Source organism: Narcine bancroftii, chromosome 2 (genome assembly GCF_036971445.1).
Source record: "Narcine bancroftii isolate sNarBan1 chromosome 2, sNarBan1.hap1, whole genome shotgun sequence".
Classification (NCBI taxonomy): Eukaryota; Metazoa; Chordata; class Chondrichthyes; order Torpediniformes; family Narcinidae; genus Narcine; species Narcine bancroftii.
The window spans coordinates 319,381,823-319,405,885 of NC_091470.1; the positions used below are offsets into that span (position 1 = coordinate 319,381,823).

Consider the following 24,063-nt stretch of genomic DNA (forward strand, 5'->3'; position numbering starts at 1 on the left):
TACCACTTTACAGCCAAGTTGCAGAACAGATGCATACATGTCAGAGTGCCCACGGATAATCAAATCCAAACAGCCCCACCTCCTGCACGCGGGACGTCAGGGCCGGAGCGGCTGACGTGGGACTATGGAGCCGAGGAGGGGGGCTGTTGGCAGCAGGGAGGGGGGCCGTCAGGTGGCTGCCCCGCCCCGCCTCAGGAGGCAGCGTTTGCTCCACAGCATCTCTCCCTGCTGCAGACCTTTCAGGTGGCAGAACACCACCTTCAGCGCTGCCACCTGAACGTCCCTTCGCAGACACCCACATCTGGCTCTGGAGCCGCATTATCCCCGCGATTCCACCTGAAAGCAGCTTATAACTAACAATTTCAATGAAAGAAAGCAAGCGCATTCTTTTAATATTGGTATTCTGAATTTTAATCAACTTATTTTCAAAGTTTGGGGTTCATAGACACCCGCGCTACAAGTGATTCCGTGGATTAACGAATCATGTTCTAACGAGGTTTCACTGTATCAGGTTTTTGTAAAAATCTGAAACATGGTTTAGAAAATATAACAAAAGGAAAACATTTGGAAGTTTTATTTTTTGGGGAAGAGGAGACTAAGAAAAGCCAAAATATTTTCATCAACCATTTAGATACCAACATTATAAATAGAACACAAAATAACCATCTTTTAAAAATCCTGAATACCCTTATTCCCATGACAATACACAAATATTTTGGATCAACTGCTCCATAACTGTGCATCAGTAAAATATACTTTTCTGATATAGTTAATGGTAGATTGATGCAAATCTAAAGAAAATGCTGGAAATACTCAGCAGGTCATGCAGCAACTACGAAAACTGAAACAGAGGTTTCAAGTCAATGACTTTTCATCAAATCCAATGAAAGGCTATTTACCTGAAACATTCAAAAACTCTCTCTCTCATTTTGATTGATCTGCTAATCATTATCAGTATTTTCTGTTTCTACCACAGACTTTAATTTCTACTTTGCTTTTGGATTATGTTAACCAAATTCACTATACCTTCAGTTTAATGAAATGTAATTAAATACATTTTTATCCTTATCCACACCACGTCTTAACAAGAAAAAAAATTGTTCAATATTAATTGAATCAATCAGAGAAGGAACTCACATACCATTGGATGAATTTACCTTGAGTTCTTACACTGTATTGTATGTATCCGCACTTTCACAGCAATGCCTGATCTCTCAAACATGATGTCTTCAGAACAAGGGCAGAAAATACATCTGCCTTATTTTGTCCACAGTATTGAGCCCAGAATTTAAGCTCAAAGCCAAGTTCAAAACCAGAGAATGGATGCACATAATGTGCCATTATTTCATGCCTAGTAATTACAAAGCAGGCAGCATATTAGCTTGATCAATAATGTTATACAGTTAATGATGATCGGACACCAATCCAGACCAGATAAAACTACCCTGCATTATATTAGAAGTAGGTGCTGCCACTCAAGTAGAAAGTGATTTTGAAATGGGCACAGTGAAATGCCATGTGCAGAAGGCTGAGAATAGGAAAGATACAAACTAGATGGCCAAAGAAGTTGATGCAGGAGTCAAACTACAAAAAGTTCAATCAGCTGACTTTAATAGTCCATGTCAGCGAGTACAGCTTCTAATGCCACATTTGGACAATTGCACCAATAACCAAAGATGGTACTCAATTCGCCATATCTCACTGTTTCTGCTATAAAACAGAACCCACATCTAACATTCATATGCCTCACCTCATCCATGAACGCTCATTAGAAAAGAATACCTGATTTTGTTTTAAGATAATGACAGAAGGATCAAGGTTGAAGGCTCAAGGCTCCTTTTATTGACATGTAATAATACATAAAGATGTAATACACATGATAAACTTCGATTAACTAAAATGAAATTTATGCCGTTGTGGAAAAAGTTTAGAAACAAGCACACTTACCCAAATACCCAGCATTGAGTTCCTACTCTTTTGCATTGACTGTCAGTAAGATATGCATAATACTGTCTGTAAACAAAATATAAAATATCAGTGAACAAGTAAATGCTTGCAAAATATGTAATCGAATCAAAGTGCAGGCCAGACCCATTTTGGAGACTGAGTATTACATAAATGTCTGCATTCAGTAATTTGCCATTCAGCAGCTCCTTTGATAACAAGCAGTTCATGCACATCAGACAGGTTATTGAACAATTGATAAAGTCCCCACAATGCCGGTGATGAAAAATATTCAGAATTTATCCACATATTAAAGAGTTTATTGTTCTGTTCAAGGATCAACAAGAAATTAGGAATGGAAATGGAGACCTGCATTCAACAGGTTAATGTTCAAGTTCATCTGAAGCCTGACTTCAGAAATGTTATAAACCAACAAAGAGAGTTTGCAGAGTTAAGTGCAAAGGTAGATCGCTAGAAAGGATCCATGCTGAGAGGTGATGTTACATGTGCAATAGTAGAATCAAGTGTTGAATTGGCTCTTGGTTACTTGTTTCATGTAACATAATTCACAAACTAAAACATTAAATATTCATAATAAAACAACATTCCTTTCTTCTATCAGGCAAATCCAAGATCATCACTGGAGAATTTGGATCATTGTTAGTGACCCAAATGTGATTAAAGAGTTTTACATTTTACTCTGGGCTTCAAGTCAATTACATTTCTTCTGTTTCAACAGAGCAAGTGCACAGGGATAGAAGCTAATATTTTCACTAATCATTGAAATACACAATCACAAATTTTTGTTGAATGCAGGCCTTTGTAATCTGTTCTTAAAGAGATAAGAAATATGTTAAGGAACAGGTACAAAATGCACTGGTTAGATCATGCATGGAGTATTATGAATAATTTGGGGCATCAAAAATTTGGAATTGTTGGAACTTGCAAGATTAAGGGTGATTTGATCCAAGATTCATAATATTAAAAAAAACTAATAAAATAGATTGAAGGTTTCTTATGGTTGAGTTTAGCTATGGCTTATAATCCAAAATAAGAGCTAAGCTTTTCCCAGAACAAAAGTACAAACACGTGGTAGTAAAAAAATTTAACTCTCAGACTATAATTGATGGCATTTTAATGGATGATGTTATATCTGAGATCAATTCAATTTTTTTTTTTTAAAAACAGAATATGATAAAAAGGCAGCACCTAGAGTTAAGTTACAGATGGTCGTAGTCTCAAGAGATATCAGAATCACCAAGGATCTAAAACAACTACTGCACTTCTAATATTCTTCTCAGAACATAATTAAATAAACCCCACAGCAATGTAAATAGGAAAGCAATTAAATAGATCAATCTGCACATTTCTACAGCCATACAAGGACAATCCATGCAGTTGAACTATTGAAATTATGACAAGTTTAATGAAATGCCACCACTCTCAATACAATAAAAGCCCTGGAATCCAGAGTTCAAATAACAAAGCAGCCTCAAGTAACCAGAAAACAAAAAAAACAAGGAAAATAAATAAGAATAGGTAAAAAAGTACTTTAAAATTGTAAAAGCAAATGTTCTCTGAAGTAACATAAAACTCTGGTGAAAGTGGGAGTGAATATTTAGCCAGTGGAATGCCTTGGTTTGAATAAAGTTGTGTGAAACAGCAATGATTCACCCAGCAAGAAGTGCTGGTCGATGCCACTTTCCTTTGGGGTGACAGTCTTAAAGGGTCTTCGCCCTGCTTAGTAAGTGTTGCCCCAGTCAGAGGCTTTATCTGTAAATGTAGGAGAGGGGATGTTAATTATCTAAAGTTATTACTAATCTTTCAGGCAGCTCTGTGGAGGGTTATGAACCTGCAGATACAGCCACAGGCTTAAATGTTTGCAAAGAATATGACTGCAAAACAAAATGCTTTAAATATTCATGCAAGTTAAGTTTGTTCTGTGCAAGTACAGTATAGCATTTTTGTCTTTTAAACTGTTTATTCTTAATGCAGGTGTATTAGGCATTGTAAGAGTGGCTCAAGCCACTGGAAAATACACTTATCCAACATCTACCAATCCCCATAGGTGCCAGATACAAGGGGTTTTACTGTACTTCTGTTAATGTTCAGGTCCATTCTGCCCTCTACATAGTTTTGGGCCTTGTGTTCTAAAGTACTGGAAGTCACCCTGATCGAAGGCTCATCATCCCTTTTCACATTCAATATCAAATCAAAAAAGGTCTAAAGTCATAGTTCTAGATTCATCATTCTGAGAGACCAGGAGACCCTTTCTTATTCTTCAAGCCCTACCCTGAATTCACATTCCTCGCACATGTAAGTGTGCCCTGTACCACCAATTATTCCTTGCTCATCCCAGACCCTCTGTTTTGCGCTCAATTTATTTGTCAAGAAAAAATATTGTACAAGACAAAATTTAACAAATAATAAGTTAAAAGTGATACAATTATATGGAGATGATAGTTAAAAAGGTTATATTGAGACATGGGAAATTGTTAAGGTTGATGCTCGGAGGAAAAGAAAGGAAAAAGAGAAAGAAATAAAGGAAAATGTAAAAGAAATAAGGGAAAATGTAACAAGAAAAACAGTAAATTTAAAAAGTGATCAGGAATGTCAAAAATAGTTGATGAAAATAGAAATAATCTTTATTTTTATGTATAAAAAGCAATGTCACACAAATCCAAAAAATGTAGTTAAGTAAAATGTAAAGTTCCTTTACCGTACAGTTGGAGCTGTAATCACACCAATGAAGAGAATTCTACCATAACTCAGGGCATGGCTTGCTTGAAACACAAAGATATGTTTCAAGAAAAAGGTATTCAGTTCAGTCAACTAAAATGGAGAACAGAAAAATCACATAACACTCTCCCAAGCAACCTTTTAACTTTATTGAGCATTACTTAAAATGATTAGGAATTTCAAAGAGAGATAAAATGTTTCACAATCGAAAAGTATCAAAATTTGATTATCATTAGGAGGAAATGATACAACTAAAATACTGTCGTTGTTTCTATATTAATCTTTCCATATCCATGCCAATCAAATCAATAAAATTAATAAAATACCACACCTTGATAAATTCAACCTCCTCTCACAATGGAAAGCAAGATAACTCACTGTTTAGAAAAATAAGTTAAACAACCCTGGTGGTTTAAACGGCATCTAAACCCAGCAATAAGCGAACAGGCAACAGTTAACACGGTTGCTCTCAAGCTGCCAACCTTCTGTATGAATCAACTACACGTGTGGATATGTTTATCAAGGCATCAAAAAATTTCAACCTGAACATCACGTGGCGGTGAGCGGGAGGTTTGAGCTAGTGGAGTTGTTCTAGTGAACCGGTGCGGACTTGAAAGGCCGACATGGCCTGTTTCCGCTCCGTAAATGGTTATATGGTTATACATGTTGGTGGCCACACATTAAAAACTAAAAATGATGGCATTTTTACAATGCCATTTTTTTCAGCAAGCAAAATAAATGATAAGAATGTGGGGAAATCACACATGGGAAATGAAACAAAATGCGGAGTTTGTGATTCGGAGGTTTAAGGTTTTCTATTTGAAAATGGTATGACATTCAAAAGTGCCTATTTTCTTAGCCCTGTTTCTTCATCATAATTTTAAACTGTCATCAACCGATTGGTTCAAGGTCTCCACAATTAGCAAAGAGTTGCTCATCTGATCATTAACAAAATTTACATTTAAGAGAAGTACAAACTCACATATTTTGCATTCATAAGGATTAAACAGGAGCCCCAACTAGTAGATATAGGCAGAATATGAGATCAATAACAATGAGAACATTGGCTCTCATTGCATTTCAGGATACATTTTAAGAAATTTTGAAAGCACTCATTTCACCAACTAAAGCACGTCCAAGGCTTTTATGATCGCCATACCTGCGCTTTTTCATCTCCTTTATTTTCTTTTTCCCTTCCCTATCACTGTTTATTATTTCCCATTCTGTGCTTTCTCTTTTGCTACTGTTGTTTTCACCCTTCCCTTGCTTATCATCTTCCATTCCCTACAGCAGTATTAGTCCATAAGGAAGAAAAAAAAATTAAGATACATCAGAAACTTAGGCAACAAAAGTTTTAGAAGCAGATTAAAAAATAGTGAGTATAAACCACAGGCAAGACTATTTACAATAAATGATACAGGAATAGCTGGGTTAGAGACGAGGAACTAATAGGAGGCAAAAATTGGGTCACTGAAGTTCAGAAATAAAGAGAGCTGTTTTGAAGCAAATGGTTTGGGTTTTGTTGGGTTGGATGAGAAAACGAGAATAGGGATACAAGTTTGCAGTTGCTACCCCATGGAATGCAGGACATAGAGCAGATAAATCAAACCACTAGCATGGATTTATTTTTTTTTAAACTTTTTTGTTGAACTATGCAAAACTAGTTGCAACATAAAGAGTATGAAGGCAGGTGATATATTTAATTGTGATGCAGAAAGAGTTCAGTCACCAAAGGAACAGGAAGGCTCTCTATTTTCGGGGTCACCAATATAGCGAGGTCACTCTGGCTACAGCTAGGTTATAGCTCTCAGTTATAGCCCTAAAGCTGTAGCTTGAATCTGCAGAAGACACATACCAGAACAGTGTATTCGACACTGAGTTTATTCAGTGGCAGCTCTGTCTTTTCTAGTCAGCTCGGCCGCCCGATTGGGTCCCCTGTAATCCACTTGTGGTAATTGGCCAGTTTCACTGCTCTACCAGCAGCCTATGGAAACGGGCATTTCAGCCCGCATGATGATTTGCCAGTCGCCGTGATCGATGGCTGTCTCCTGTGTCAGTCAGAGGCGCGGCCCGCTACAGAAATATGATTTAGGAGATTTGCAGATCCCCAATTTTATAAACTATTATAAAGCAGCCCAGTTGTGTTTTATTAATGTAATGTGTGACTTAGATAAAATACCAGTTTGGGTAAACATAGAGTTTAGTAAAATAGGGGAAACAAATCCACAAGATTTTATTTGTAAATGGAACTCAAGATTGTTAACAGCGAATAGAGGAGCTTTTATATTGAAACATTTAATTGAGCTTCAAACGGGGGTTAAATTCCCACAGGATCCAATGTTATTTTTGTTGGGTGATGTTAGAGGGGCTAAACCTAAATTAAAATATGTATCAAGTGAAGTTAGATCAAATTGCTTTAGCAATAGCCAGAAAATGTACTGTTGTAACTTGGAAGTCTCAAATAGATTTGGGAATGGAGAGATGGCATGCAGAAGTTTAATATTGTACATCACTTGAGAAAATTACTTATAATTTAAGAAACAAATATCATATATTTTTGTGGGTATGAATATATCTCAGACATTCCCTTTCTCCTAAAGGTCTCGGTATATTAGAAGACTTAGTAAGGAGTACTCCTGTTGAAGATCTCTTGTCTCATTCTTTTTTGCTTTGTAGAGTATTAGAGGGGGGAGAGTAGGTTTATGGGGGAGATTCTCTTTCTTTCTTTTTCTTACATATACCACATGTATTTGAAATGGACGTATTACTGTAAAATGCATGAATCTTTTGTGATTTTAAGTTTATAAATAAAATTTATTAAAAAAAATTTCAAAATTGCACCAACACCACAAAAAGACCTGCCTGCACTATTGTAGCACCATTTTTACTTGCACTACAGTAAATGTGAATATTAAATATCTATTTTTTGAATTTATTATCACTTTTTAAATTTAATGTATACTATTAGATTTTTTTAAGTAACTGTTTATCTGCAGCAAATGAGAATTTTGGTGCAAATGTACATTGTACAATAAATTCATTCCATCTCTTTCAAATTTAGCAGAGATGAAAAAGGCAGCATTGAACTTGTTTCACATCCATAGGGAAAATCAAATAGGATACACAACACGTAACTCATCCAGTCCTTCCTATTTTCAATCTGAGTTTGAAAATGGCACCAGATAACTCAACCAGATGGATATGTATTACAATGGAATGTAACAGGTGTTTTCGAGGTGTATTCTTTACCTGCCAGATAATTAGAAAGAGGTAAATTCCAGCCACCCTCTGTACAGAAGATTTTGGGTCAAACCAACGCACGTATGTCCAGCTGGCTGGAGTAAATTGCAACACTGCTCGTTTTAGCTTTCCACTGGTGCTGTGAATTGCCCTGGTAAAAGCAGATATTATTACTGTGGTTGCAAATTCAAGCAAAAAATTTCCATCATCCTTCAAAGATGTATCATAACTTGCTCCATATCATTCAGAATAACATCATAATTTGTTATAAAAACCATTCATATATATATAAAGTGACAATCAACAAGAATAGTATTGAAAAGACTAGCATGAACACAATAGTTCAAATGCTTTACATTTTCTTGAACATAAGTGCAGAGGCTGTCACATTCAAATAAAAATCAAGACACAAAGGACAAACACATACTGGTAAATAAACTGGAAAAATTACAGATAATGAAATAAAAAAGTGGTGAAAACCATGCAAAATTGTAATAAACCAAGTCTTGAGAAATGTTTTCATTTCCATGCTCAACAGTTCACCTAGAAGTCAAGATAGTTCAATTGAAATGAGCAAAATTAAAGGTAAAAATAAATGGGAGTTGCAAAATGGTCAGTCTTGTGAAGAAAAGAAGGCACAAGTACCTTATATAAAAGGATTAAGAAAGAAATTTTAAAAGCTGGAAAGCAGGGAAGATACAAGATTGAATTATCATACAAAAAAAGTAAAAAAGTGTTCTGCAAAAATAAAAAAACAAAAGTTCGAAAAAATAGGTAATCTCAGTTAATTGACAAAGTAAACAATGAAATGGCAAAATAACAAATATTTACCCTGTTGAATAATACCATTGAAGAGACAATGAAACACATGAAGTAATTTCAGAATCAGAATTTATTGTCAGGAACATGTCACAAAATTCATTGTTTTACAGCTGCATTATTGATACAAAACAATTAAGATAGGTAAAGAGGAGTGGTGAGAAAATTCCTAGATCAAATAAATTATTCAGTCTGGCTAACCATACATTAAAATAATTTTGGGAAGAGAACATCATCAATATAGCGGCACACCACCGCGGCAATCGAGCCGGTGCTCCAGGAGCCAGCGGCACTAGGCCCAGCAAGCGAACTGGTGGTCGTACTTAGGCAGCGTAGGGGCCAACATCCTCAACATGGCACTGGCCCCTGCTGCATAGCCAACAGCTAGGGGATAGAGCACAGGGAGGAAGGAATTGCAATCCAAAAAGGGGGCCCATGCGTGGGAAACCCGCTACTGTTATGCGGGCAGTGACGTCAGTTGATGGGGCAAACAGCAGGAACACCAACAGTATAAAAATCAGGCTTCAGTCCCAATAAAACAGAGAGCTATACTTCACTACACCCCTGTGTGTCTTTCTTCAAGGAGCACGTGGCTACAATATATAAAAAATAGAAAAGACATCCACACTCAAAGACAAATTGAAGAAAAATAAGAAATGAAACCATAGATCAAATATCAGCAAAAGAAAGAAATTTGAATTTTTTCCTCCCCCTAAAAAAAATTAAGGACATCTGGAAATTGAAAACATGATGGGGTTGGGGTGGGCGCGGTGGGGAGAAATTCACCAGAATCCAAAAAGGATGACAGGAATATTGCATTATTTTAATAATACAACAGGCTTAATGTTTGGACTTCCATTGAGGGACTCACAACCAAAGTTAAGGCATGAGGAGATTTGGATTTCCAATAAGGGAATCATGACTGAGGAACGGCCAGAAAATTTAAAAAATTGTCTGCCAATTTGGCTGAAAAAATAAGGTGGAATTTAAAGTATATTGATAAATGGAGATAAGTTGTGCTAGGACTAATACAGTTTTCCATTTATATGCAGAATTTGAACTCTGAACTGGAAATAAAATTTCAACTTTTAAAATTAATTTGAATTGTAACTCATAGCATCTACTATATGAGCAAGAGGTCTTAAGATTATGAAAGGGTTTGTTTAGATCATGGAAGGCTTACCATACGTGGTTGTGAACCAAAGTTCACAAAAACTAAACTATTACTAATAAATAGAATGGATATAAATAGGGAGCATTTTTATCCTTAATATTTTTCAATGTCAGTTCTGATATCTATTTCATTCAGTTAGTTTCCCTGGTAATTATTGAGATATAGTGATGTTTTATTACTCCTGCCATATTTCACTGTCATTAGCCAAGCTTATTACATGGATCAATATCCATTTCCTACATTATTTTTGTTATTTGTTTGCAGAATTCTTTTTCTATTTCATGATAACTTATTCTAGTAGTGGTAAGACTGCACATTAACACAAAGATTTATCACCCAGTTGTAATTGGGAGAAAGCCAAGACAGAAAGGACTTGACTGAAGGGATTAAACGCAGAAAAGAAAAGCAAGAGCCAAGCGCTTGTGCAAGGCATACAGTGGGAGCCAAGGAGGTACTGCGCCCTTTGTGGGGGGTTTGGGGGGAGGGGGGGGCAACACCCTGCCTTTTGGAAAAATTTTGAAAATGTACACACAAAATTGCCAGTTTCAAGCCATTAAAAAAGTCTTTCTTAACAAAATCAATTTTTTTTTCTTAAAACAGTGAGCACAGTACCATCTGTATCTAGACTCTAAGCCCCTTCCAGATCACCAGGCAGTATCTGCTTAACCTATGCTCAAACTAGAGTGCCTTTCTTTTGACCCCAAGCAGTACTACTTGCCCATAACTAGCACCCAGCATGCCAAGCAGTGCCCTTGTCCAACTTGCATCTAATCTGCCCCTGGCTAACCTGTCCTTAATCACCAGGCAGCAACCCTGTTCAATTTGCACCCAAACCCCAGACAGACCCCTGTCCAACCTATCCTCAACCATCAGACAGCATGTCTGTCCAATCTGCACCCAGAGCCCCTGCCCAACCTATCCTCAATCACCAGGCAGAGTACCTGCCCAATCTGCTCCCAATCCCCTAGTAGAGCCCCTGCCCAATCAGCTGGAAGGCAAGAGGCTCCTTCCATGGGACAGCCATCACCTCCCTTGCCTACACTACATCGTCCATTCGCAGGCCAGCTCCCCAGAGTCATAAAGTGGGCTCAGGATTTCCTCCTCACAAACCGCTACAGATTGAATTTCAGTTAAGGTAGCCTCAAAATGCTGCAGTTACCTGAACAGATCCACTACTCCTGTCACCTCGAAGGCTGATACTGAACCACTGTTATGTGTTGACTCACTGCGCTTGTTTGACCCAGCCCCGCAGCCAGGCACGAGCAAGCACGCCTGCGCATGCACAGCCCACCTCTCTCGCGGCACACCATTCATGCATCATTGATCTAAACGAGGAAGGGAGCAGCAAGCGTGCAATTGGACAGCCAGGCATAGCTGTAGAGGCAACAGTGCTGATGACCGAAGGGATGAAAAATGCAGAAATCATTTTAAAAACACGGAAAATCAATTTTAAAAACCACAGAAATCCACAAAAATACGAAAAATTTACAAGCCCCAAAGTGTAAACCAGGGGTGGGCAACCTACAGCCCTCGGGCCAAATCCAAATTTATACGGCCCAGTGCATGGCTGTCCTATTCAGTGGGAGGCCCCCCCTCCCCTCCCCCCGTGTGTGGTTCCCACCTTCAGTGCGCAGCTACTCCCCCTAGGTGCGAGCTTCTCCTCAGTGCGTGGCTCCCCTGCTCTCTGCATTGGAGGCTCTCACTCTCTGTGCGTGGTTCCCTCGCCCTCTGTTGTGGATACAGCTCCCCATGCCATCTGCATGGGACCCCCCCCACCAACCCCGTGACATTCTCCCCCTCTCAGAATGACATTATCCCACTCTCTGTGACAGCCTTCCCCTCTGAGTAAGATCCATCTCTTCTCTGAGAGGCCAGTGTCTGGGAGAATCCACCCCTCTCTCTGCAACATAACCTCTTTCTGCAACACTTTTTCAACTTTTCTGTGTGGTACTCCTCTCTCTCTTCCTGTTTCTGTAAGTGAGACCTTCTGAATGTGCATATGATAGTATTTCTCTGTGTGATTCCTTGACTCTTTGCAATCATCTGCCTCTCTGTGTTGAACTCCCTCTCAGAGCATTGCAATCTCTCTCCCTGGATTGGACTTTCTCTCTCTATCCCTCCCCCTCACTTCTTCTCTCTATCCCTTTTGTCATTTGCTAATCTGCCTAGGGAATGGGAAAAGATTGCAGGGCAGGCTGGACCTGGCAGTGTTTCTCACTGCACCATTATTTGCAGAGAATTCAGGTATTCAGGATTTTAAGGATGGGGGGGGTTCCGCCTCCAGCAGTAATGACACAAGTGATGTATTACATTCAGCACTCTGACAGACAGCTGACCACAGAATTTCACACCTGTCACAACTTTAGATATTATGATCTTAAACACAAAATCACAATCAGATTAATTTGTCAAATGATTATTGTTGAGGGGGGGGCGGGGGGCTGCCAAAGCCGGGCCAACTGCACTGTGAAATTTACCTACCAAACTGATGCAAACATGCAGACACTACCAACACTAATCATTCCTGGTAGGATTGGTTGTCGTTTCACACTGCCAGAAGGCATTTGATGAGTTAACTAGGCTGGGTTCTCAACTCTGCTCAAATCAGAGTTGAGAGCCCAGTTGAAATTGACTTGCCCTGGCTGGTTATTTCTTTTCATACCAAGCGATTCCCACGATTTAACCCTCCAATTTGAAGAGTTAATTCACATGGACTTAGCGGCTCTGTGCGCACAAGTTCCCCTCTCCCTCCCTCTGCAAGGCCCCCCCTTCCCTGCGCGAGGGCCCCTCCCCTCTCACTGGTGTGTTTTGGGGTTAGCCATTTTGTTTACATTGTGACTAATTTTTCTCCTTTTGACTTGTATGTTTTTTTTAAAATTGTGTCATTTTAACTTGATTTTTGGTGCATTTCCAGATTTGAAGATGCCTTCCCTGACCTGAGATATATCATCATATTCATTCCATTTATTTCTTTATTTCTTTTTTTTATTTATTTCATTTATGGTAACATCAGTGTAGCCCACCATTCAATCACTAACACAACATCCGGCCCAAGCATGGTAAAAGGTTGCCTGCCACTGGTATAAACCATCAGCTTGGATCTATTGGTTGAAAGGTGCTTTTTATGTTCTATAATTTCTTTGTATCAAAATAAAAAAACACCTCAAGGTCACCTACCTGAAACTTCCCCAGTGATAGGTTCTCATTTCTAGAAAACGACAGACCACCATTCCTAGCCAAATGCCACCACCATTGCAGAGCAAGATGTCAAGAATGACCTGATCCCACCAGCATTCAGCAAAGTTTGGCAATAGATGCATAAAGAATAGCTAAAACAAAAAATGGCATATTCAATACATAACAACTTAGGAAATCAACATTAATTTATAACAGTCAAATGCTTCAGCAATCAAAATGTATACTAAAACGCTTTTTCTTTCATAATGGCAAATTCAAATTGAGATCGAGAGAAAGCAACTATAAATTGATTTACAATAGGTTGTGCCTTCAGAGAACTGCATTCTCTCACTCTCTAAACTGTTCCTAAAACCCAACTGAGACATGGGAAGATAACTCAGGTGGACAAATTGAATTCTACCAGTGCTTTCTAAATGCTGAGAACAATTTAAGAAAAACAATGTTGATAAAAACAATGCCATTCCAATTCTTTATTCTCACTGAAAAATTGGATTCTTCATTATAAATAATGCACTTTGCAGCTCTAGAGGCAACAAGCAATAATTGAATTAGCAAATGTAAATCACAGTATATTCCAGTGAATTGTTGATGGCCATCATAAAATGCTTTTGATCATTGAACATTACAGAACACAGGCCCTGCATCCCACAACCTACTCCATAACAATCTAATTCTTTGCTGACACCTCTTATCTGCTTAAATCCATGTGCAACAAGTCTTTTAAATGTGCCTATTGTACCAGCATTCACCACCAGCCCCAGTAATATATTCCCAGGCATCCATCACTCTCTGTGTACAAAAGGTTACCTCTGACCTCTCTCCTAAACTTCCCTCCACTCACCTTAACCATATGTTCTCTGGTATTTGCTATTGTCTAATATTTGATGCTGAGACCCATTAACCAACCTCCAAATTCAACTCTTGCTACAGTTCACACCAATGTAACCCAACAAGAAATAAGGTGTAAGGTGCAACACTGCCCTACCCTTAAAATGGACTTTCAGGAATGTTGAATGACACCTCTTTTTATGAAATCCCATTCCTGCTGCCTTTAAAAACAATGTAATTTTGAAAGTGTACTAGTTTTTTTTAAAAATATACATATTAATTTTAAACTGACGCATAGCTTGTTAAGATCTCTGTGGCATTACTCAGCTCGTTTGTTCCTGAAGAAACACTTTTATTGAGGTATAGTTCCATGGATTTCAGCAGTTGAACTGAAGAGCCAATCTTAGTTCCTCTCCAAGAGCATTAACCATTTGCTACTTGAACTGAATTATCGTGGGATTCAAATTCCCAAATCGGTATGACTATCCCAGACTTCTGTATACTTAAACTCTCTACTAATCAAATTGAGAAGGCAATCATAGCACAACTTAACTATTTCCATTGGCATTATGACTTTGTTCAGGCCATACCTCAGTCAACTCCCAAGTAATGCTGATAGTCCAGCAGAGTCCATAGCTACGTATAAGCAATGCTTTCATAGCCCAACCCCAGAAGTGTCCAAAGGCAAAGATGTCAAAATGGCTGAGAATCCTTTCCCAAGATATGTCATGACAGTTTATTGCATATTCCTATTAAAGACAAAACACACAGGTTTTAATATTTGAAGCCCTGTTAATTGTTTAAATATAGCATTTCCAGCCCTTCCAGTTCCAAAATCAGATCAAAAATTGTAGACCAGTTTAAAAAAAAGTACTCCAAGTCAGAAAAAAAATCTTAATAGAGGATAATTATAGTTTCTGGATCTCTGATCACATCTGATAGTTGTTCATTTAAAATTAACTGACTACAATCCATTCTAGTAATGGAGAATGAAAATCTTGGTGTATATGGTCATTGAACAATGACTCCACACACTTCAAATGGAAAGGAATGGCCATAAAACTCCCATATTGAATATAGGTGATACTCAATTTTTCTTTTAAAAATTTCAACAATTAAGCTAAGGTTTGTGTGCCTTAACTAGTTACCAAAGTTTTATTAATGTATTCATTTTTTAAGTGTTTCTAGATCCACTGTGTATTATATTTACAGGGCCATTCACATGAGGAATGGATTCCACAAGGAATTTCTTGCTGAAGGATCTGCAAAAGCAGGTATAGCAGGCGAGTGAGGAAATTCTGTCAATAAACAGGCAACCTTATTGATCAGTATTTTCTGAAATAAAATGTTCCACCTTCTGCCACTTCTAAATAAGGAATCTATCGTACATATCACATATACAATTTGATGCCACAGGTTGTCAAGGCAAATATTTTCTTAAAACCAATCTAAAAGATAGTTCTCAGCAATAAATTGTCTTTCTTCCCCCCACACAGAGACACATTGAATGCAATATTTGTTCCAAGAATCAACAGGTTAAGGAGAGTTTTAACCAGCCACATAAGGCAGCACAACTGCTTTGAATGGATTTGATTTTCCTTAACCATGTTTTTAGTACATTTTTGTTTAAATGGAAGCCAATAGCTATAGGAGTGAAAAGATTAAGTAATGGAGTTAGAAAATGAATTTGCTTCATCCTAAATATGATGTTCTCCAATTGGAGTACAAACGTCATCAACAGAGACTTCTTGACAAATTTGGTTTTCTTCATCAACCTCCAACCCATTAACCATGGCCGAAGCTGAATTTCAAGTATACTCCCTGGGAAATGACTTACATTAAGTAACTAGCAACCTTAAGCAAACATTTCCATCAGAATTACCTTTCAATGGCCCAATGGCATGGCTGGACAAAGTGACGACTCCCTGTCTGCCTTACGGAGAACAAAACTTAAAGAATTTCGTATATGTTACATTCTAAAATATAGTATTACATGACAATAATGGAACTTTTATGTATTCTTCACAGGTAATTATTAATAAATATCTAGTATCTCATGAGATTAAATTTTAATTCAATGCTGTTTAAAAAAACAATGCACGAGAAGCTATTAAAAGTGTTCAGAACACTGTTGTACTTTCGGATTCAAATGTATAATGTAGACCAGCCATTCTCAGTGGGAATCTTACGAACCCCTGGGGTCGCAGCACATTTAAGTAAAAGGTTTGTTTTCTTTTCCTCTCATGTAACATAGGTATTTTTATGCTTTTTTATGTTGTTGGTAAGAGAGAAGGACAGAACAAACCAAAACTTGACTTCCTTACAAGGAAGGGGTTCGTGAACTTAAGAGCAGAATCGTAAAGGGGCCACAGCCAAAAAAAGGTTGAGAATGGCTGATGTAGACATTAAGAATGTTATACTTTATATCTCAAGCCACCACTGCATCAATGGGTTTTTGTTAAATACAGTCTTGATTAATCAGTTTTTATCTAAGGAAAGGCAATTTGATGCTGATTTCATATACTGCAAAACAACATCTCTGCTCATCCTTGGAGTATAATGATGATCACTTGGGAATTGAAGCTTGTATCTAGTGAAACAACAGAACACCTGGTGATCTACATCAGTGGTTCACCTTTCTTTCCTCCCCCCCCCCCCCACTCTCATACCACCTTAAGTAATCCCTATTAACCACCTATGGCATAGGGATAATCATGGATTATTTAAGGTATTACGTGAGTGGGGAAAAAAGGTTGAGAACCACTGATCTACTCAATTCAGTAATAAGTGTGGAAACTGAATATAAATAATATTAAGAACAAAACTGGATAATATAAATGAAATACTGTAAATTAATGGTCTATTGAAATCCAGTAAAATATTCTTTTCATTTTTGCTTCTTCACTTTGTCTTAAAACATCAGAAAATTGGTAGTATCACACTTATTAAAGCAAAATACTGCAAATGTTGGAGAGAGCATCAACCTGAAATGATGGTCTCTTTCTTGCTTTACAGATGCTGCCTGACTTGCTGTAAATACTCACCATTTTTTGTTTTGTTTCATACATCTATTGTTCATGAAAGCATCTTTAAGTAACAGACACCAATGTTGGACTCTAAAGCTATTTCAGACAAAACGTACCATAACATCTGCTTCACGAGTGGCATAGCGCAGATTAGGATCCAGCCAGTACATGACTGATTTCACTTGCTCAAAATTCAGGAATAGCAAGAACACCAGAAAAAGGAAATAAAGTACGCTGAGGCCTGGAATATTATACAAAATAAAACACAAAGTAAACATGACAATACCCAAGCCTGGATGGTTATGTTCTACAGTGGTCTACAGATCATCATTAATTTTTTTTAAAAAAGCAATTCAATCCTGGTACTGCCTCACAACTTTTGGCGAATACAATTAGCTGATTCTCAACTCCACAAAATAGGTTAAAGTAATTAAATCCTTTGTGGGAAAGTCTTAGAATTTACTTATTAATGCTGAACACTCATGTAAAAAATACACTGCAAAGTGCTTTGCAAATTTATTGAGACAATGTATTCCTGGTAACAGCTATAAGAAAATGAACAGCATCTATCCAGCACCTGTGAGCCAACATCATAACACTGTTTAGCAGCATACACAATCAGAAACTCACTTTTCATTCACAACAGCAGAGATGCTAAATTATGCCTGCCTTTTTTGGTAGATACAAAGGTTTCCACAGCTGTATTAAAAGGGAAGCAGTAAATTATCATGGTATCCTCAAAGTTCCTCGATAAAGATCTGGAGAATTTTGCTGGGTCTTTATATAAATTGCATAAAAAGCATTCTTGCCCACTTGTGATTTAGTTAATGTACTTTGGTCATTTTAAGAAGCATCTATCATAAAAACTGTGACAAATGGGTTTGGGATTCAGTACTCCAATGAGATTTGTTAAGGTTAAACTGAAAGACATCAATGTTACATTAAAAATGAAGATGTTCTTGGGAGAAAGTTCTAAGCAGATGATTTTCACTATGTAGAATTACAGTGACAATTTTATCTCTTTATCAGTCTCTTCTATTCCAAGGTAAACAAACCCAATCCATTTAAACTTTATTTATAACTAAAGTATTGCATTTCACACAGCATTCTGGAAATCCTTTGCAATCACATTTTCGATATTTATTTTGACGGTGTACTGAAATAATAATGATTTTGAAAGGTAACAAATATTTCAAAACACGTTAAGGAATATTAAGATCAATTGATGGGTCTAAATGCAAGTGTAGTCTTATCTGCTGTTAATTCCACAACAGAGCCTGCACTTCACTAATTTAACAAAGACCTGATCCTAGCTTGAATAACATTTTGATGCAATGTATCATTATGTTCCTATTAAAGTTCAAAGATGGATGCACTTCACTCCCCATTCTGTTAAAATTTGAATATTTTTGATTCTAACTTGTCAACTGGACAAAATTAAAACTATAAGCAATTTTTCACTTGAGCCGCCATCAAATTATCAAATTATGATTTGTATAAGGCTCACTGAATAGCAGAGGTAAAGGTACATCTTTATTTTTGGGGCAGCTCAATTTACAGGACAGATTTCAATGGAAAAAAAATATCCAAGAAAGAATGACAGTCATCAGTAAAAGCAACAGTCACATCCCATGAACGAATATACAATTTATTTGTTTGACATGAAATAATTTAACTAATGCCGAAATACATCTGGACACACCTAATTTTTTTTTTAAAAAACACACTAGATTCAAATAGAATAAATCATCACATATGTTATCAGTCTAAAGCAGAGAGGTCAGACTGCTTGATAGGTCTATCAAGTGGACATGACAGAACAAGCCTCTTCGTGTATTGCACGCTTCTACAAAGGGAGCTTCGAGCTGACTTTTAAGTCCATCAAGCTTTTTCATTCGGAGATCGAGCAGCCATACACACATTTCTGGTCATTCATCCATATCTAGAAACAAAGTGTTCTGCACTACCAACATGAAAGCACAACGTAATTGCTCAATACCCTCAAAATAAAACTTCAAGGTATGCCAAGGACACGAGCCAACCCAATCTTTAGGCGAAATACTCAAGAGACAGATGTGAGATAATCAAGGTTCAGACAAAACAGCCATTTGGCCTTACCAAAAACCATTCTCCATATTGCTGGATGTGGTCGGGTAAAAGGACCTGAAAAAAATGGAACAAAAAAAACCCTGAGCCGTGTATTTTAGAGAATAAAAGCTGAAAGTTACATGCAAGAAATGTGATTCCCGATAAAAAGCAATAACCAACTTACCATTAGGAAACGCTAAAACACTTACAATTAGAAAAAAGAACACCACCGAGAGAACACCCTTCCATATGTTGTCTTCCGGACTTGAATCATCCCTAGATAATTAAATATAGGACTTGAACATACACTTTAAATGATCATTAACTTCTTGGAGCAGAGACGAAAATGTTACTAACGATACGCGGGCGGGTGGGGGGACATTAACATTTCTAGAGAAGCTGGAAACATTATTTAGTGGGAATACACGCTCTGGGAGCAGGACCTTCACCAACTCGACAGGACACACGTGCCCCGGTATTAACTCGCCCCGCGACTGGAAGCAGCAGCAGGAGGCGGCGGCGGCGGCACCGTCAAGGCCAGGAGAGAGGGGGCATGGGGGACCGTACCTGGTAAAAGCAAAGTACATGACACTGATGATGGTGAAAGTGAGCAGCGTGATGGTGTGGGGCTTGTAGAAGAAGTCTATGGTGATATCCTCGACTTGCTGTTCGTTGATCATGCGAAAATGCAGTTTGTAATTCACATCGTTTTTGCTGATTGTCCGGCTCCCCCCAGCAGGCGCCATCGCAGCAAAACTGCGCACCCCGGGGCGGGCTCTCTGGCACCAAACCCACCGGAGCGCGCGGCAAAGCAAGTCGGGCCCGGCCGGGGGGCGGGGTCGGGCGGCTCAACGGCCTATCAAGAGCCACGTGGTACTGAAACAAAATATTTCGCCATAAAAAGGGGTTTAGCTCATTCATTCACTGCGATCAGTCAGAATCGCTTTGTGTCCACAAATAATGAGAACGATGGAGAAAGAGGGGTTTTTTTGGTGGGGGCGGGGTCGCCGCCACCTCTTCGTTTTCGCAGTGATCTCTCCCGTTCCGCCCTTGGCGCATGCGCGTAGCGGGACGCGCGGATTGGCTGCTGTCCCCGGCGGCGAGACCGGCTGCTGGAGGCCGATCGGGGGCTGCTGGTCACGCTGATCCGACAGCGGCGATGGCGCCTCTCCTTCCGTTATCTGTGCTGTGAGACGGGTAGTTTCTCAGACCGATTCGCGGGTTCAGGATGTGGATAACGGCCATGATCTCTTCCGAGACAGCAGCTGGTAGGTTCGGCGCACAGCGTACTTTGCTCCGTGCTTCTTTTCGGCAGCATCCATACCGGGGTGGGAGGGGGAGGAGGGGAGGGGGAACGAGAGGGAGGAGGGGAGGGGGAACGAGAGGGAGGAGGGGAGGGGGAACGAGAGGGAGGAGGGGAGGGGGAACGAGAGGGAGGAGGGGAGGGGGAACGAGAGGGAGGAGGGGAGGGGGAACGAGAGGGAGGAGGGGAGGGGGAACGAGAGGGAGGAGGGGAGGGGGAACGAGAGGGAGGAGGGGAGGGGGAACGAGAGGGGGGAGGGGAGGGGGAACGAGAGGGAGGAGGGGAGGGGGAACGAGAGGGAGGAGGGGTGGGGGAACGAGAGGGAGGAGGGGTGGGGGAACGAGAGGGAGGAGGGGAGGGGGAACGAGAGGGAGGAGGGGTGGGGGAACGAGAGGGAGGAGGGGAGGGGGAACGAGAGGGAGGAGGGGTGGGGGAACGAGAGGGAGGAGGGGTGGGGGAACGAGAGGGAGGAGGGGAGGGGGAACGAGAGGGAGGAGGGGTGGGGGAACGAGAGGGAGGAGGGGAGGGGGAACGAGAGGGAGGAGGGGAGGGGGAACGAGAGGGAGGAGGGGAGGGGGAACGAGAGGGAGGAGGGGAGGGGGAACGAGAGGGAGGAGGGGAGGGGGAACGAGAGGGAGGAGGGGAGGGGGAACGAGAGGGAGGAGGGGAGGGGAACGAGAGGGAGGAGGGGAGGGGGAACGAGAGGGAGGAGGGGAGGGGAACGAGAGGGAGGAGGGGAGGGGGAACGAGAGGGAGGAGGGGAGGGGGAACGAGAGGGAGGAGGGGAGGGGGAACGAGAGGGAGGAGGGGAGGGGAACGAGAGGAGGAGGGGAGGGGGAACGAGAGGGAGGAGGGGAGGGGGAACGAGAGGGAGGAGGGTGAGGGGGAACGAGAGGGAGGAGGGGAGGGGGAACGAGAGGGAGGAGGGGAGGGGGGAACGAGAGGGAGGAGGGGAGGGGGAACGAGAGGGAGGAGGGGAGGGGGAACGAGAGGGAGGAGGGGGAGGGGGAACGAGAGGGAGGAGGGGAGGGGGAACGAGAGGGAGGAGGGGAGGGGGAACGAGAGGGAGGAGGGGAGGGGGGAACGAGAGGGAGGAGGGGAGGGGGAACGAGAGGGAGGAGGGGAGGGGGAACGAGAGGGAGGAGGGGAGGGGGAACGAGAGGGAGGAGGGGAGGGGGAACGAGAGGGAGGAGGGGAGGGGGAACGAGAGGGAGGAGGGGAGGGGGAACGAGAGGGGGGAGGGGAGGGGGAACGAGAGGGGGGAGGGGAGGGGGAACGAGAGGGGGGAGGGGAGGGGGAACGAGAGGGGGGAGGGGAGGGGGGAACGAGAGGGGGGAGGGGAGGGGGAACGAGAGGGGGGAGGGGAGGGGGAACGAGAGGGGGGAGGGGAGGGGGAAACGAGAGGGGGGAGGGGAGGGGGAACGAGAGGGGGGAGGGGAGGGGGAACGAGAGGGGGGGAGGTGGAGGGGGAACGAGAGGGGGGAGGGAGGGGGAACGAGAGGGGGGAGGGGAGGGGGAACGAGAGGGGGGAGGGGGAGGGGGAACGAGAGGGGGGAGGGGAGGGGGAACGAGAGGGGGGAGGGGAGGGGGAACGAGAGGGGGGAGGGGAGGGGGGAACGAGAGGGGGGAGGGGAGGGGGAACGAGAGGGGGGAGGGGAGGGGAACGAGAGGGGGGAGGGGAGGGGGAACGAGAGGGGGGAGGGGAGGGGGAACGAGAGGGGGGAGGGGAGGGGGAACGAGAGGGGGGAGGGGAGGGGGAACGAGAGGGGGGAGGGGGAGGGGGAACGAGGAGGGGGGAGGGGAGGGGGATCGAGAGGGGGGGGGAGGGTGTAGGTAGGGGGAACGAGAGGGGGGAGGGGAGGGGGAACGAGAGGGGGGAGGGGAGGGGGAACGAGAGGGGGGAGGGGAGGGGGAACGAGAGGGGGGGAGGGGAGGGGGAACGAGAGGGGGGAGGGGAGGGGGAACGAGAGGGGGGAGGGGAGGGGGAACGAGAGGGGGGAGGGGAGGGGAACGAGAGGGGGGAGGGGAGGGGGAACGAGAGGGGGGAGGGGAGGGGGAACGAGAGGGGGGAGGGAGGGGGAACGAGAGGGGGAGGGGAGGGGGAACGAGAGGGGGGAGGGGAGGGGGAACGAGAGGGGGGAGGGGAGGGGGGAACGAGAGGGGGGAGGGGAGGGGGAACGAGAGGGGGGAGGGGAGGGGGAACGAGAGGGGGGAGGGGAGGGGGAACGAGAGGGGGAGGGGAGGGGGAACGAGAGGGGGGAGGGGAGGGGGAACGAGAGGGGGAGGGGAGGGGGAACGAGAGGGGGAGGGGAGGGGAACGAGAGGGGGGAGGGGAGGGGAACGAGAGGGGGGAGGGAGGGGGAACGAGAGGGGGGAGGGGGAGGGGGAACGAGAGGGGGGGAGGGGAGGGGGAACGAGAGGGGGGAGGGGAGGGGGAACGAGAGGGGGGAGGGAGGGGGAGAACGAGAGGGGGGAGGGGAGGGGGAACGAGAGGGGGGAGGGGAGGGGGAACGAGAGGGGGGAGGGGAGGGGGAACGAGAGAGGGGGGAGGGGAGGGGGAACGAGGGGGGGAGGGGAGGGGGACGAGAGGGGGGAGGGGAGGGGAACGAGAGGGGGAGGGGAGGGGGATCGAGAGGGGGGAGGGGAGGGGGAACGAGAGGGGGGAGGGGAGGGGGAACGAGAGGGGGAGGGGGGGGGAACGAGAGGGGGAGGGGGGGGGACGAGGGGGGGAGACTAACTGCACGGTATTGTGATGATGCAAGCTGAGTTTCTCTGTGATTTCGGGGGCTCCTGATAGATGCAGATGCTGGAATCTGGAGCAAAATAAAAACAATCTGCTGGAGGGGCCTCAACGAAGTGAAAACACAAAAGTCAGCAGTTACCGTGGTTCAAGTAGAAACAGGATATTGGAGAAAGTCCGTGTACTCCATCGAGCAAAGATAACGATCCATAACCAACAATTCGGACTTCAGGAAGGGCCAAAGCCCAAAATGTTAGTTATGGGTCGTTATCTTTGCACTATACACCGACCTGCTGAGTTTTCATCAGCATTGTGTTTTTTTTTTAACTGGAGTAGCTCAGCGGGCCAAACGGCATCGGAGGAAAAGTCGGGTTGGAATTCTTCAAGCCCGGACCAGTTGCTTGTAATGCTGCTCAACCCGTGGAGATCCTGCAGTTGATTGGGTTTTTTTTTGTTCTGTTTGTGACTTGGCATGTTTCGTCGCTTACATAATAACAAATCCTTTCGACACGCCTCTTAAAACCATGTCAAAATGTGGAATTCAGAATGTATGACAGCAACCCCGCTAAACTAACATATTTTAGCATCAGCTAGGTGCATTTCTGAATTAGGGTGATATGGTACTTTTGTAAACGAAGCATCATCTGCTGAAGTCTTGCCGCGCATAAATGGTTGGTTTTGATGGTAATTGGTCTGCCATACACATAATCATTGAATTTTGAGCAGGCGGATACCACAGCCAGAAGCTCCCTCTTGATTTGGGCGAACTTTGTCTCGGTGTCTGTAAGCAATCTGGACGCTTAAGCCGTCAGTTTGCCATCCTACAAGCATGCCGCGCCTAGACCATACTGTGAAGCATCGCAAGTCAGCAGCATGGGCCTGCGCACATCAAAGTAGGATAGGACTGGTGGGCAGGACATGTGTCACTTAAGGGCCGCAAATGTGTCCTGCTGGTGCCAGGTTC

At 42.6% G+C, this 24,063-nt stretch overlaps 2 protein-coding genes across 7 annotated transcripts in view; one reads left to right on the forward strand and one right to left on the reverse strand.

Moving 5' to 3' along the window:
• Positions 1-20,363, reverse strand: part of LOC138755573 (phosphatidylserine synthase 1) — a 45,363-nt gene extending 25,000 nt beyond the window's left edge. For 2 of the 5 annotated variants that reach the window (XM_069921799.1, XM_069921802.1), the window contains exons 1-9: positions 19,624-20,363; positions 19,241-19,332; positions 19,087-19,131; positions 17,085-17,209; positions 14,533-14,691; positions 13,094-13,245; positions 7,933-8,074; positions 4,664-4,776; positions 1,948-2,013 (exon numbers count right to left, since the gene is read on the reverse strand). In XM_069921799.1, coding sequence (XP_069777900.1) covers positions 1,948-2,013; positions 4,664-4,776; positions 7,933-8,074; positions 13,094-13,245; positions 14,533-14,691; positions 17,085-17,209; positions 19,087-19,131; positions 19,241-19,332; positions 19,624-19,802 — 1,073 coding nt within the window. In that variant the 5' untranslated portion in view covers positions 19,803-20,363. The remainder of the gene's footprint in view (positions 1-1,947; positions 2,014-4,663; positions 4,777-7,932; positions 8,075-13,093; positions 13,246-14,532; positions 14,692-17,084; positions 17,210-19,086; positions 19,132-19,240; positions 19,333-19,623) is intronic. The other 3 variants (XM_069921798.1, XM_069921800.1, XM_069921801.1) reach the window with 3 other exon arrangements.
• mterf3 (mitochondrial transcription termination factor 3) overlaps positions 20,112-24,063 on the forward strand; it is a 44,634-nt gene continuing 40,682 nt past the window's right edge. For both annotated transcript variants that reach the window (XM_069921804.1, XM_069921805.1), the window contains exon 1: positions 20,112-20,324. The gene's annotated coding sequence lies outside the window, so the exon portion shown is untranslated. The remainder of the gene's footprint in view (positions 20,325-24,063) is intronic.